The sequence below is a fragment of the Limulus polyphemus genome, unplaced genomic scaffold (assembly GCF_000517525.1).
Source record: "Limulus polyphemus unplaced genomic scaffold, Limulus_polyphemus-2.1.2 Scaffold1970, whole genome shotgun sequence".
Lineage (NCBI taxonomy): Eukaryota > Metazoa > Arthropoda > Merostomata > Xiphosura > Limulidae > Limulus > Limulus polyphemus.
The window spans coordinates 95,329-108,300 of NW_013667580.1; the positions used below are offsets into that span (position 1 = coordinate 95,329).

The 12,972-nt window shown below is 31.2% G+C and overlaps 1 protein-coding gene across 1 annotated transcript in view; it reads right to left on the reverse strand.

Moving 5' to 3' along the window:
• Nucleotides 1–2,027: 2,027 nt before the first annotated feature.
• LOC106465523 (exosome complex component CSL4-like) overlaps nucleotides 2,028–12,972 on the reverse strand; it is an 18,933-nt gene continuing 7,988 nt past the window's right edge. The window contains exons 4-8 of the mRNA XM_013925747.2: nucleotides 9,955–10,043; nucleotides 7,279–7,312; nucleotides 6,031–6,081; nucleotides 4,240–4,321; nucleotides 2,028–2,203 (exon numbers count right to left, since the gene is read on the reverse strand). Of these exons, the coding sequence (XP_013781201.1) occupies nucleotides 2,085–2,203; nucleotides 4,240–4,321; nucleotides 6,031–6,081; nucleotides 7,279–7,312; nucleotides 9,955–10,043 (375 nt within the window). The 3' untranslated portion in view covers nucleotides 2,028–2,084. The remainder of the gene's footprint in view (nucleotides 2,204–4,239; nucleotides 4,322–6,030; nucleotides 6,082–7,278; nucleotides 7,313–9,954; nucleotides 10,044–12,972) is intronic.

The window sequence follows — 12,972 nt, forward strand, 5'->3', positions numbered from 1 at the left end:
TGAAATGTGTATGATTCAACTGAGATCAAACAGTTCACACTATTATGAAATTGAATAGATTCATTGTTGAAACATTGCTAAAAATAAATCAGACATATATTTATTGTAAAATCAAACTCATTCGCCGAATGTAAACAAACCGCGCAATTGCATAAACGCTTATCTATGGCATGGAACACCAAAATCCGATAAATAGTTTTAAAAAATGTGTTTCTCCGGAAGAAAACCGGAGGTTTTCAGGATTTTTTAGAAATATCCGGATTTCCGGAAGATTTTCATTATTATAATCGTGTTTATTAAACAGTTTTTGCACCTTCTGTTTATACCAGTTCAGTTCTATAAGTGTTTCACAGTCAGGCCATTATCAACTTGTATGAACGGTAAAATTTCTAAAGCTGACAAGTCAAAATAACTTGAATACTCAGATCTACATTAGGCCTGGTATTTAGGGAACTCAACTCATAATGTACAGGTCGCGGGATCGAAACTCGTCGCCAAACATGCTCCCCGATTCAGTTCTGAAAGGTATTATAATATAGCAATCTCATTATTCGTTGGTAAAAGGAGTACCCCAAGAGTTGGCGGTGTGTGGTATTGACTAGATGCCTTGCCTCTATTCTATCACTTCAAAATTAGGGATAGCTAGTGCAGATATTTTTCAAGTTGCTTTGTGCAAAATTAAACAAACAAACGCAGATCCACTTGAAACAAATTGTTTTGCCAAAACTCGTACATTATCTCCTTATGGTGTAAATTTCTCTCTATCTTTCTATATATAAGCCTCACCAACATTTCGTGAAATAGTGGGTTTGTATATATTTTATAAAGGCAGCATTTTATAGCAAAACAACAGAATATTACAAAACACACATCAAGATTGTTTTCCCTTATATAAAACTCAAATATCCAGAAGAGCACAAGATTATGGAACTTTGTGTATGCGTTTTTAATAGGTATGGTAGTTTGGTTTCAAACTTTTTAAAATTCTTATAAAGCAGAAAATGAATATTGATTTGAATATTAATAAGAAATCATTAATGGTTTTCTTTGGAACGACGTTTAAAAGTGTCAGGTTAACTGAAATTTGTTTGGTTACACATCTGATATAGGTTCAACGATGAAAATCACCATTCACTTGTTATCAGCATCCTAACACAAACTTTTATTTTAGATAAATCTGAAATAATATAAACTGACCATAAAGTGGACAGAAATACGAAACTGTTGTACTTGAATACAGTGCAAGTAAAGTTTTTTCTTCACAGTTAAGCAAAAAGTTGCACGATGGGCTATCTGTGGTCTGCCCAACACTGGTATCGAAACCCGTTTTCTAGCGTTATAACTCCGCATACATACCGCTGTGCCACTGGGGGGTTTGCAAGTAAAGAACATGGTAGCTAAGGGTGTATTTGCAAGAGGTATAAAAATTAAAAAAAAACATTCTCAGGGAATATAATAAGAAGGGAGGGGGCTGTATTATTATGAAAATTGAAAGATGGAAGAGAAAGCATGAGCAACATACCAATTTGTTGATGCTATTCACACTAAAAATGCTGAGGGCCTTGGTATATAAAGATCAACCTACTGATTAGCATTATTCTATATGTACTGAAAAAAGAATATAACTGAAATTTTAGTAGTAGAGTTCTAATTATATTGGCAAACTGTTCGAATAGCTATTGCTGCATAAACACCATACACAGTTTTCTGGTTCACTTGCTCAGGACAACAAAAAGAAACATTATACAAGGTTCTATGTGATACAAATGGTTCATCTCTACAATGTGTCACAACATATGTTCCTGTCCCAATTACTATTGCAATTTTAGTTTTATATGACAGGTTATTGTCATTTCCTGTATTTTCTTCGAAATATTTACGATGTAATATATATTACGATATCATTCATGTTTCAACGTACCTTACAAATAATATCAAGTTTATATATTTTGTTCATGTTCACAGTTTAAAGTATTAAATCAAACCTGTCATATCTCCCAAACAGTTAAATGGGTTTCTCCACTAAATGTAATTCCAAAACACAAATATGCTTTATTTGAGTTATTACTATATACAGATAATGCTCAAGCTTTCTTCTTTTCGACTGCTATATGTTCAGGTATGACCTTCGCTACTTTCCTTGGTTCAGTGACATAAGTTTTAGGGCACTGCATTTCTGCAGATCCAGGTATCATAGGAACACCTACATCAAAAAGAAGACCATGATGAAACAGTTACTATGTCCAAGCAGTAAAACATTCTATATGATAAAATCTTACACATCATACAATATAGTTTGTTTGTTTTTTACAAATTATTCATGTTATGTGGAAAGACACCGAACCGCAACACAGACACGTGCAAACATATTTCTTTTCAGGGTAGAAAAATGGCAAAACAAGATAAATCGTAGTGACAACTCCATATTTTTGAGGTGAAGATCATGTCTGCCAACCTCACATGCTTAGTTTTGACCAAGGATATCTTCAGTTCACAATGTATTACAGTAATAATTGTTTTCCAACATGTCTGTCACATTTAAAATCACTATATAGTTATCTACTTATAAAAAAACCAATTTTCAAAACATGAGGCTACTTGCAAGATTTCTTAAAATTATTTATCCACTGTCCTAGAAGAACGTCAAGCTAGACAGTGAATACATGTTTGAACACATGATTTTTCCTACTTTGCATGTTTCCTTTCCTGTAGTGATACATAATTTCCACTATTAAAGTGAAGCTTGAAACATTTTGTCTGACTATCAAGGAAGTAAAACAATAGACAAGTATTATTAGTCAAACTCCACAGTTTTGAACTAAAACTACATAACTAAGGACAGGTTTGAATGTTTTTATAAATTAATTATTGTGTTTTTCATAAGGGATTGGAATTTGATATAATTATTGCTATAAAGTGTTGCTTTAAATAACATCACAGGCCCTGGTGCATAATGTTTCATATAGCTAGAATATAAACAATGTATAAATGGGATACTGATAACTTTGGAACTCTTAATGATAAATATAGAGAAAAAAAAAAGCTCTTTTATGGTATAAATTTTGATTCAACAAATCTATTAATTATGTTCCATGTTGAGAAGAATCATATTTTAAGGAGTGATGAGTATGAAACACTGAAATTTCTTTAATCCTGACATCATAAAATAATTCTGAAATAATGTACAAAAGCCCTACGTCTTCATAGCCAAATGTAATAATAATTAGATATCAACAGTCATAAACGCTCAACATTTAGCAAATACAGTTTCTTACTAGTGAACTTTTAAAAAATTAAGATTGGCACAGATTTTAACACTATCTTCCATGTTTTCTATATAAAAAAAAAAAAGATAGATTTTTCATTACTTGAAAATAGGAAAACAACACAGAACATAAGCAACATACAGAACAGGGGATTCGTGATTTAAAACAATCATTATTAACTATTTCTTTTTAATTTATGAGAACTAGTTCACTTACATGGCAATCAATTTTTTTAAGACTGGCAGTTTATTTCCAAAATCGGCAAATGAAGTATAAAAATATTCCAGAGAAAATATTAAAATTTTACAAAACTTGTCTGCAATTATTACAACATTATAAAATAAAAGTAGAAGTGTCTATATGGTTACGACAAGTATACACTACAGCTGAAGATCAATTAGGAGTTGTGATATCCATTAGTAAGGCTGGTAAGTGATAGTGTTTTATCCTGGTAAGAAAAACATGTAATCTTTATACGACACGTATACACTACAGCTGTTAGGGTAACATTATCTAATTCTTGACAAATGAAACGTTTCACCAGGTGTGTTGTATGTTATGTCTAATGAAATAAAAAAAGCATCATTACAATTAATGGGTCCTCCAATGGAACAACGGTAAGTCTATGGATTTATAACACTAAAATTAGGGGTTTGATTCCCAACAGTGGACACAGCAGATAGACAGAAGTGGCTTTGCTATGAGAAAACACACACATACAATTAATGGCTGGAAAATTATGTATTAATACGTATCCAATGAGTATGAATGAAAGCCATTAGTAATAAAGGACATCACTGAAAGAGCCGAAACTTTTACTACAGCTGAAGATGAATTGGGAGTTGTGATATCCATTAGTAAGGCAGGTAAGTGGTAGTGTTTTATCCTGGTAAGAAAAACGTGTAATCTTTATGTATACTTGTCGTATAAAGATTACATGTTTTTCTTACCAGGATAAAACACTACCACCTACCTGCCTCACTAATGGATATTACAACTCCTAATTCATCTTCAGCTGTAGAAAGGAAGTAGGAATGGGCATCACCTATTGATAGCTGCAAAACTGTAAAGGACTCTTACAAATGTACATCTGTAAATGAATATTTCAGTTGGAGTTTCTTACTATATCATACAATGAACACTTGATTATCTAACTTTGTTTCTGAGAGGTATTTAAATTTTTAAATCCAATGTATTATAAAATGAGTTAGGGTGAATAACATTAAAATAATAATAATAATAGTAAAAACAGCATGAAGTAAAACTAAGGCAAAAATTAAAATCAACCACCTCTTGTATTAAGCTGCCAGTAAGACTTTTATCATAGTTTATAATTCTTTCTTTGTACAATAGAACAAAATACAATAAAACTGTTTAGTTACATTTTTCTCAATGAAGATGAGCTGTAATTCTAAGAACTTAATAATGAAAGTCAAGTAGAATGTATAATAATACGTCAAGCACACCACAATTACCATATCAAGTGCTAACATGGCCTTCTGCTCCATACAAGGGGTCATCAGGCCAGCTAGGATATGACAGACATGGCAGTTACAATTACACTTGTCATATGGCATTAGTATTAGGCCTATTACATTTTTAAACACATTGTTAATCTATGCTCTTAGGGATTTTCAAAAATTAGATGCTGTATAATAATAGTATTCCAACTACACTATATTTGTGATATCCATATCTGACGACACTTTTGCTCAATATAGAGCTCTTCAGTCGAGCTGAGATATAACACACACACAGCAGTGGTTGTAACATTGTTTATATAATCTTTTTAAGGTGTATGTACCTTTTACAAGCTGACAAAGAATGGTTATAATTATACTTGTAATAAGACATTAGTATTAGGCCAATTACTTTTCTAAACATAACGTTATTAAAATGCTAGCTATATTGGTTTGTTTGTTTGTTTTGAATTTCATGCAAAGCTACATGAGGGCTATCTGCGATAGCCATCCCTAATTTAGCAGTATAAGACTAGAGGGAAGGCAGCTAGTCGTCACCACCCAATGCAAACTCTTGGGCTACTCTTTTACCAATGCCCCATAGCTGAAAGGGCAAGCATGTTTGGTGAGACGGGGATTCGAACCCATGACTCTCAGATTGCGAGTAGAGCACCCTAACCACCTGGCCATGCCGAGCCACTAGTTATATTATCAAATTGTGTGAACTAAATTAGATAAAGAGTAATTTTTTATCAGTTTCATGTAATATTATGCAGGTTAAATTTCCAACTATTAAGGTTAACTATAATACTTTGCAGGTAATGTTCTTTTAAACTGTGATGTACAATTTAGATTTTTTATTGTAAACCTATGAGATACATATTTAACAATTACAAATAGTTTAACTGATAAATCCCTACAATAAATTGAATAGCTTACATTTCTTATAAAAATTAAAAAGATAACCACAGTACTGTACAGTTCATGATTCTTATTGAAAACATCTTTCCAAATATGAGTTCATATTTTACAGTTGATTAATTTGGGAATTTTTTAGTATTTTGTGAAACACTTTGCTTCTTCATATGCCACTTGTTAGCTGGGAACCCTTCTTGTTTGTTGTGATAATCTCATCATGGCAACAGTTTGTGAGATCGGCATTATATTGAGTCATTTTTTAAAGTTCATTTATTAATTATTTAAGTTCGGTTAATCATAACACAGGAAGAATCATCATATACTTTCAAAACAGATAAGACTAAATCATCAATTTTTATGTTAGCACTGAAACAGGAAAAAGATACAACTCGTGCAAGGACAATATCTCCTGGCCTGAAACACTTGTATAGCTCCACCTAAATACAAAACAATTCCTCATTAGTTCAATTACCTAATATCATTTAAACATAAAGAATTCTAACTTGTCTATTGCCACATACAAGTATTATATTTTAAGTTTTTCTTTAACACTAAATTTTCTTTCTCACATAGCCTCCCCTTCATATCTTTGTTATCATATTGTTTTTTTTTCTAGATGTTTGTGATTGAGATAAAAAAAATATAATCATACACTAATCACATTCTTAACTGATTGAAATTCAGTTTTATCTCTGAGTGGGGCTCTACCATGTTTACAATTTGGGTGAAATCTTAACTTTCAACAAAAAAAGCACTTGTTTAATAAATTAGTTGTAATATATGCTTACTTTCTAAAGGCAGTAAAAATAACATGAACTACACCCTATAGAAGATTCTTATGAGCTTGAAGTGTTTCATAAAACCAAGAGGAAGCATTTACACTGTAAACTTCATTTTCATATTGGGGCAACTTAGGTGTACATTAGGGGTGATATAGGCATATATTATGAGTGAGTTAGTGAATTGCAAACTCAAGGTTAGTGCCATTAAGACAAACAAAAAAAAAAAAAAAAAAAAAAACAACAAAAAAAAAACCAATACAGAGATGAAACCCTAATCACTGCTTAGATATCTCTCTTGTCAAAAAAGTTAAAAATAATTTCATTCAGAAGTTTTCCTCATCTTCTCCATATTTTGTGCACATTTACCATTGTGCTGTAACTTTGATAACCTCATTATTAATATACACCCAATTTAAAAAAATATATTTAGTTCATTACATAAGTAGTGTTGTTCTGAAATTCTACATAAACAATCTCAGAAGATGGTGTAGGTAACATATTTTGGATGTTGATAACATTTTTTAAGGATTTCTCTTCGTTTTCAGTACCTTTTTAAACTATATATTTTTGAAGACAAAGACTCAGTATGGAGCCCAAAATACTGTTTACAAACCAAAGGAACACTTATCAGCATTCCATTTTGTAGTTTTACCTCTTTAATCTTATAAACTAAAAGAACAATTCACACCACATCACTTGCATGTAAATTTCAACACTACCTTTCATATGCTTAATTTTTGTTGTTTTCTCTTCTAACTGTCCAAGCAGGTGCAGTATATCAAAACAGATGTCACCTATATTTATGTATTTTTATACAAATCATTACATCTATCTATCAATACACAAACTTACCAAATCTTTTTCTGTGGATCTTACATCCTCTTTCCTAAAAAATAAAATAAATATCACATACATATATATATACATATTGGTGGAACTTGAAAAGCATATAAATCACAAAAGTAATGTAAAAGATAAAATTAGCCTTACATTTACTAATTACCCTTGAAAAAGGAAGTTATTTTGAAAGTTTTGCAGGTGTAACATTTTTATCATTACATAAAGTTATAAAGTAATAATGACAATATCATGTACCCACTGTTGTACATAAAGGGGGAAAAGGCAAGACCTTCCACTACATAATTTTTATTTTCCAATTTACGTAGTAGTTTTAACATTGGACAAAGTGTATGTAATATGGAATTAATTTAATCTTAGTTTCATCTTAACATTCAATATTTTATGCAACTCACAAACAAACCATGTCCATTCACAAAATATTTTTTAATCTTATCTTAGAAACATATATACATATTCACTTAATATTTCTGCCACAGCTCCAACGTAACTCAAAACAAAGTCAAATGCTTATGTTCTGATATAGTTTCTTATGATTGTTAAGAATTAAAATTCTTTCCTGACAAAATTTTCCAGATGTTTTTGAAGCCATAGTACAAGATCCTACTGTAAAACACAAAACATGTTTTTTGGTTATAATAATATGTTATGTCATACATTGTTAGATCTCATTTAGCAGAATAAAAAAAATTCAATTAATAGTACTGTGTTTGAAAATATGAACTTATCATATTTCACAGCTTAAAATCTACTATAAAAAAAATGCAAGCTAATCCAAGAAGCAAAAACCCAAATATTTAGGTACAACTGTAAACCCCAGCTGACAAAAAGCATGACAATCCAAAAACTAGAAGGAAAAAAAAGTAAAACAAATCCTAAATATCGTATTTAAAACTCGCCTACAGAAAACCCAACTCTTGCACTTTTGCAATTAATGTACAATTTACCCATTTAAAACTATCTAATTAAGTAACAAGCTTTTTAGAAGTTTTGAAAAAAGCTAGCTACACAACAGGGGCTGTCTGCACACAGCCATTCCTACTTTTGCAGTGAAAGACTAGAGGGAAGGCAGCTACTCAACAGCACCACTGCCAACATTTGGGCTACTCATCTGACTGAACAGTGGGATATGAACCACAAGCACAAGGTGCACAGATAATTTCTGTTGCAATGGAACGTGACCCATATATCCTCAAATTGACAGTTTGGGTACACTAACAACTACATCAAGTACTGTGAATAATGTATCACGGTGGTCTGTCACACAAGAATGCTAAGCTAAGCCAGTAATATAAGTATAAAAAAGTATTTTATAGAATAACAAAACCCACACTGGCCCTAGCTATACTTATAGAATTACGTTTTAAAACTCAGCCTATTATACTTTGAGGTAAAAATGTTTATTATCTTTATTTTATTGTGTGTTACTTTATTACATTAATAATATTTTTGAAGCGCTATTTCATCGGTCTTTATACAACTGAATATGAACATACAGTCCTCTTTGCATGTTTCATCCTTGTGGTGATATATAACAGTCAAAAGTAAAGCTAATATTTAATACTTCTAGATGACATGGAAACACAATTTAATTTTTTTCATTTAGGAATTTTATACATATACTCAAGTCATATTCACAGATTTTCACAGTCTGTCATCAAACTTCGTAATTAAACCCCGATTTTAATATAACACATACTATATGCGATTTATTCACTGAAACCTGTTTTATCATCTTGAAAATATGAGATGTGAAATATAGGCTAATATTATCATTGCAAGAAAAAACTTTTTACAATTGATTATCAAAATTAGTGTTCAGAGACTGATTTTAATATGGCATATATTCTGATTGATTTATTCATAACTGTTTCATCATTTTTCCAAAATATGAAATTTGAGATATAGGCTAATATTACTCATTGCAAACATGACTTGATGCAAGAAATTGCAAATGATCACAAAGTACACAGAAGAAAATCAGCAACTACATTAGTGTAAATGTTTTCTCCCAATGAGATACATAACACAAACTGAAAAACAGTACACATGGTACTACAAGAAATCTTGCTTGAAATGTTTTTCCAATACTGGGCTTAAAGGCAGAATTAATGTCACAGATTTATATTTCTTTTATAAAGTACACTGTCTGTTTCACTTTGCCAAAGATTCCTGAGCAGTTAATTTGGAATCATAACACAGGTGTTGAAGTCCTGTAAAGTATATCAGTTTACCAGTTAATGTTTAAAAAGTTAAAACTAGTAATTAATACAAATGATTCTTAACGTTTTTAACATTTTAACTGATGAAAGAACATTATATTTCAGTTTCTTCACGGTTCATACAACAAGGTTTCATATACAATAAATATTTTATATTAATGAATCACACATACACTCGTACTATGTATAAATATCCTAAGCTGGCTGAACCTTGTATGAAGTTGTGGGACTACAGATATAAATATCACTAACAGTGAGGTTACGTAACTAAAGAAACAATACATTCTAATCATTGTAAGTAACAAGGTACAAATAGTTATGTACACTGCTGAGTTAATTTTTAGTTCTGATCTATGTAGGCATCTTGGATTGAAAACAAGGTACTATTAATTAAGTACGGTACTTTAAGTGTCATCAACTTCAATAAGAGAATAAACACATACAATACCTTATTTGTCCACGAAAAGGCTCTCTCAGCTCTGTATCCTCAACACAGAGAATAGAACACTTACAGACACGAGGATTTACACTTGTAATCTGGGGGAAACAAAACAAAAATATTACACTTATAAAATTGATTGGATGTAAGCACACACTAAAAACCACATATGTTTAAAGCTAGCAAAATGAATGAAACATCCTGACAAAATGTATAAGGGGTTGTGGCAATATTGAAAGAAAATTATATTTCAAAAGAATGTATGTGGCACTTCTACTAGAGCTTCAGTTTTTGGATAAAAGTGGAAAAAAGAACTGTTTCAGACTGGATAACCAATTGCCACTTTTTTGTTTTCTGGAGTAAAAAACTGGCAAGAATAGGGGCTTTAAAAGAAGGCTGATATTCTTTATAAAAAGCTTCTTTGAGCAACTGATTAGCATAAAATGAATCAAGTGGTAGGGAAAAAAAGCAGGAATAAATCAATAAATCAGAATAAAAAAAAGAAACCATGGGCTAGATGAAGTTCAGATATCAAGACATGAAAGATACAAGTATCAGATATAAGAAGATCGATGGTTGTAGCTCACCACCCCTAAGCATGGGAGAAGGTTTAGAAGCATGGAAGTGTTTAAGAGTGAGTGGGATGTTACAAATTTGGATCCTTCTTACAGTCTAAATGCCCAAGGGAGAATAACCCTAAGTTTGTTGAGGGACAAAAAGGTAGGATTCATTTGGGTGAAAAAGAATCTAAGTTACTACAAGTACATGGTCCATAAAAAATATTCACTCAAGTAAAAATCATAAAAACAAAAGCAAAGGTCAGGTAAATATGGCAAAGCATAAATCATGAAAAAATGTCCACAACAGTTGATGCAGAGTAAGAATGGACTTAAGTCTAATGTTGCCATGTCAGATCAGAAAAAACAAACTCAAATGACTTTCAAAGCAAACAAAACAATACTTCGGGGCAGAGGATTTGGGGGGGGGGGAGTCAAACTGAGATGTACACTTCAGTATATTTAGAACACTTCTATAACTTCAACCATTCAATTTCAACATATGTAGGCAATGGTGCTGAATCACTTTATCATATATTTATAAAGAAACATGGGAATAAGTTTAATATTACATCAAAGAAACAAAGTATTCAATTTGGGGGGGTAGAAAATTTCTGTTACGATCTAAAACTAGCACAAAAACAAATAACCAATTAGAAAATTAAAATCTGCAGCCTGTAACATTAAAAATTCCCAGTGACTTTCAAAGGAAAACATGCTCAATTATGAAACTATAAGAACACACAAATTATGTCAAGCAACTCCATTTTGAATACTTATGTATTAGATACACCAGTTAACATTCTGTGCTTGTCACTGATCCATTCAACTGACCTCATGTCTGTGAAGCTATTCATAGTAATACTTACTATAATTCTGAATATACTACACATATTTTCACAAAAATTGGCAAGCATTTAGTAAAATTTACAAGTCTGTTGTGCACAAAAAAATCATATGTTTTAGTAAACTTATAACCTTCAGCAGATTCTTGTATGTGAAAAAAATTCTCATTCTACTCGTTATAAACATGTCTATAAAAGAACACTTGATATGAATAAATTTGTTCAAAGCTATAACAAGATAAGAGAGGCCTCTATGGTGAGTGTAACAAATTTATATCTCAGTAATGCGAGTGGTGGGAGGTTGAAATTTTACATTCTGGTCTGTCAATACCTACACTTTGGAGTTTCTTATTAGTTGGCCTTCCTGAAAGCATTAGAACAAAAATGGAGAAAATATAAAAAAAGGGAATATGAGGGGAGATGCATCACATAACACATAGAAGTCAAGATTAAGAATTTATTTAATTATTTCCTTTTGAAATTAAGAAATAAAAACTTAAGATAATATGAGACTTCCAATCATATACTATGTTTTAATGCCAAGTGTATTAGCATACACTGATAGTGAAGTTGTATAATTACATTTTGAATTTAACTCCATAACAAGATCAATGAGATGCACACTTTAATATAGCCATGCACAATATGTATATAACTCACCTGTTTAAAACTACAATTTCCACTTCAACAGGAATGTAAACCCTCAAAACTTTGTAACATCAAAATTGAAAATTAATATGCTGTGGATGTTTCATTCTATGCTATCTTGGGTAAATTTAAAAGCAAACAAATTGGAGTTGCAGAAACTTGGCAATCACAATGTTAAAGAAAAGGCAAAAACACAAACTACCAAGAAGAAGAGTTCACAACAGAGGCTGAATCCAGAGTTCAAGTTCAAAGGACAATGTGCAGTGAGAATTTCCGAGACAGAATGAAGAAAGTGGGATATAAACTAATTTCCTTCCCTTACCATGTGTCTTGGTCTTCATTCATAAACTGGAAATGCATGTTTTGTTTAAACTGATAGATTTTCAATGTAGTAAACTTCCTATGATCTAATAAACCACTGAATGTCTATATCTCACAGTATCACAATGTTGTTATCATGGCTGATGGTGAATAAAATACATTCTATATTTTTAAGGTCAAGAAATCTGAATGAAACTGACATAAAACAAAAAAACGAGAAAGTATAATAAGCCATCTAAAAAAAAAAATAATTTTCACAGAAGCAGAACCCCAAGGACTATGTAAAAGAACTTGGATACAAATTCAAAGATATTGGGAATTTCAATCCTTTACAAGTAACCTACAGTCAAATAATTAGAATAAAATAAACAAATAATTCATGTTAGACACTGTTAATAAGTAGAGCTGGGTGATTTAATAGATTAATCAATATTATCAATTACCTATGAGTAACTATTACATTGACCAGTTACACTTAAACTAATCAATCAATTAAACAAAATTATGATAAAATCAGCTATCAGAAAAATAATCAAGTAATTCAAAAATACAATTATATCAGTTGTCTGTTTGTTTGTTATGGATTTTGCGCAAAGCTGCACGAGGGCTATCTGCACTAGCCATCCCTAATTTAGCAGTGTAAGACTAGAGGGAAG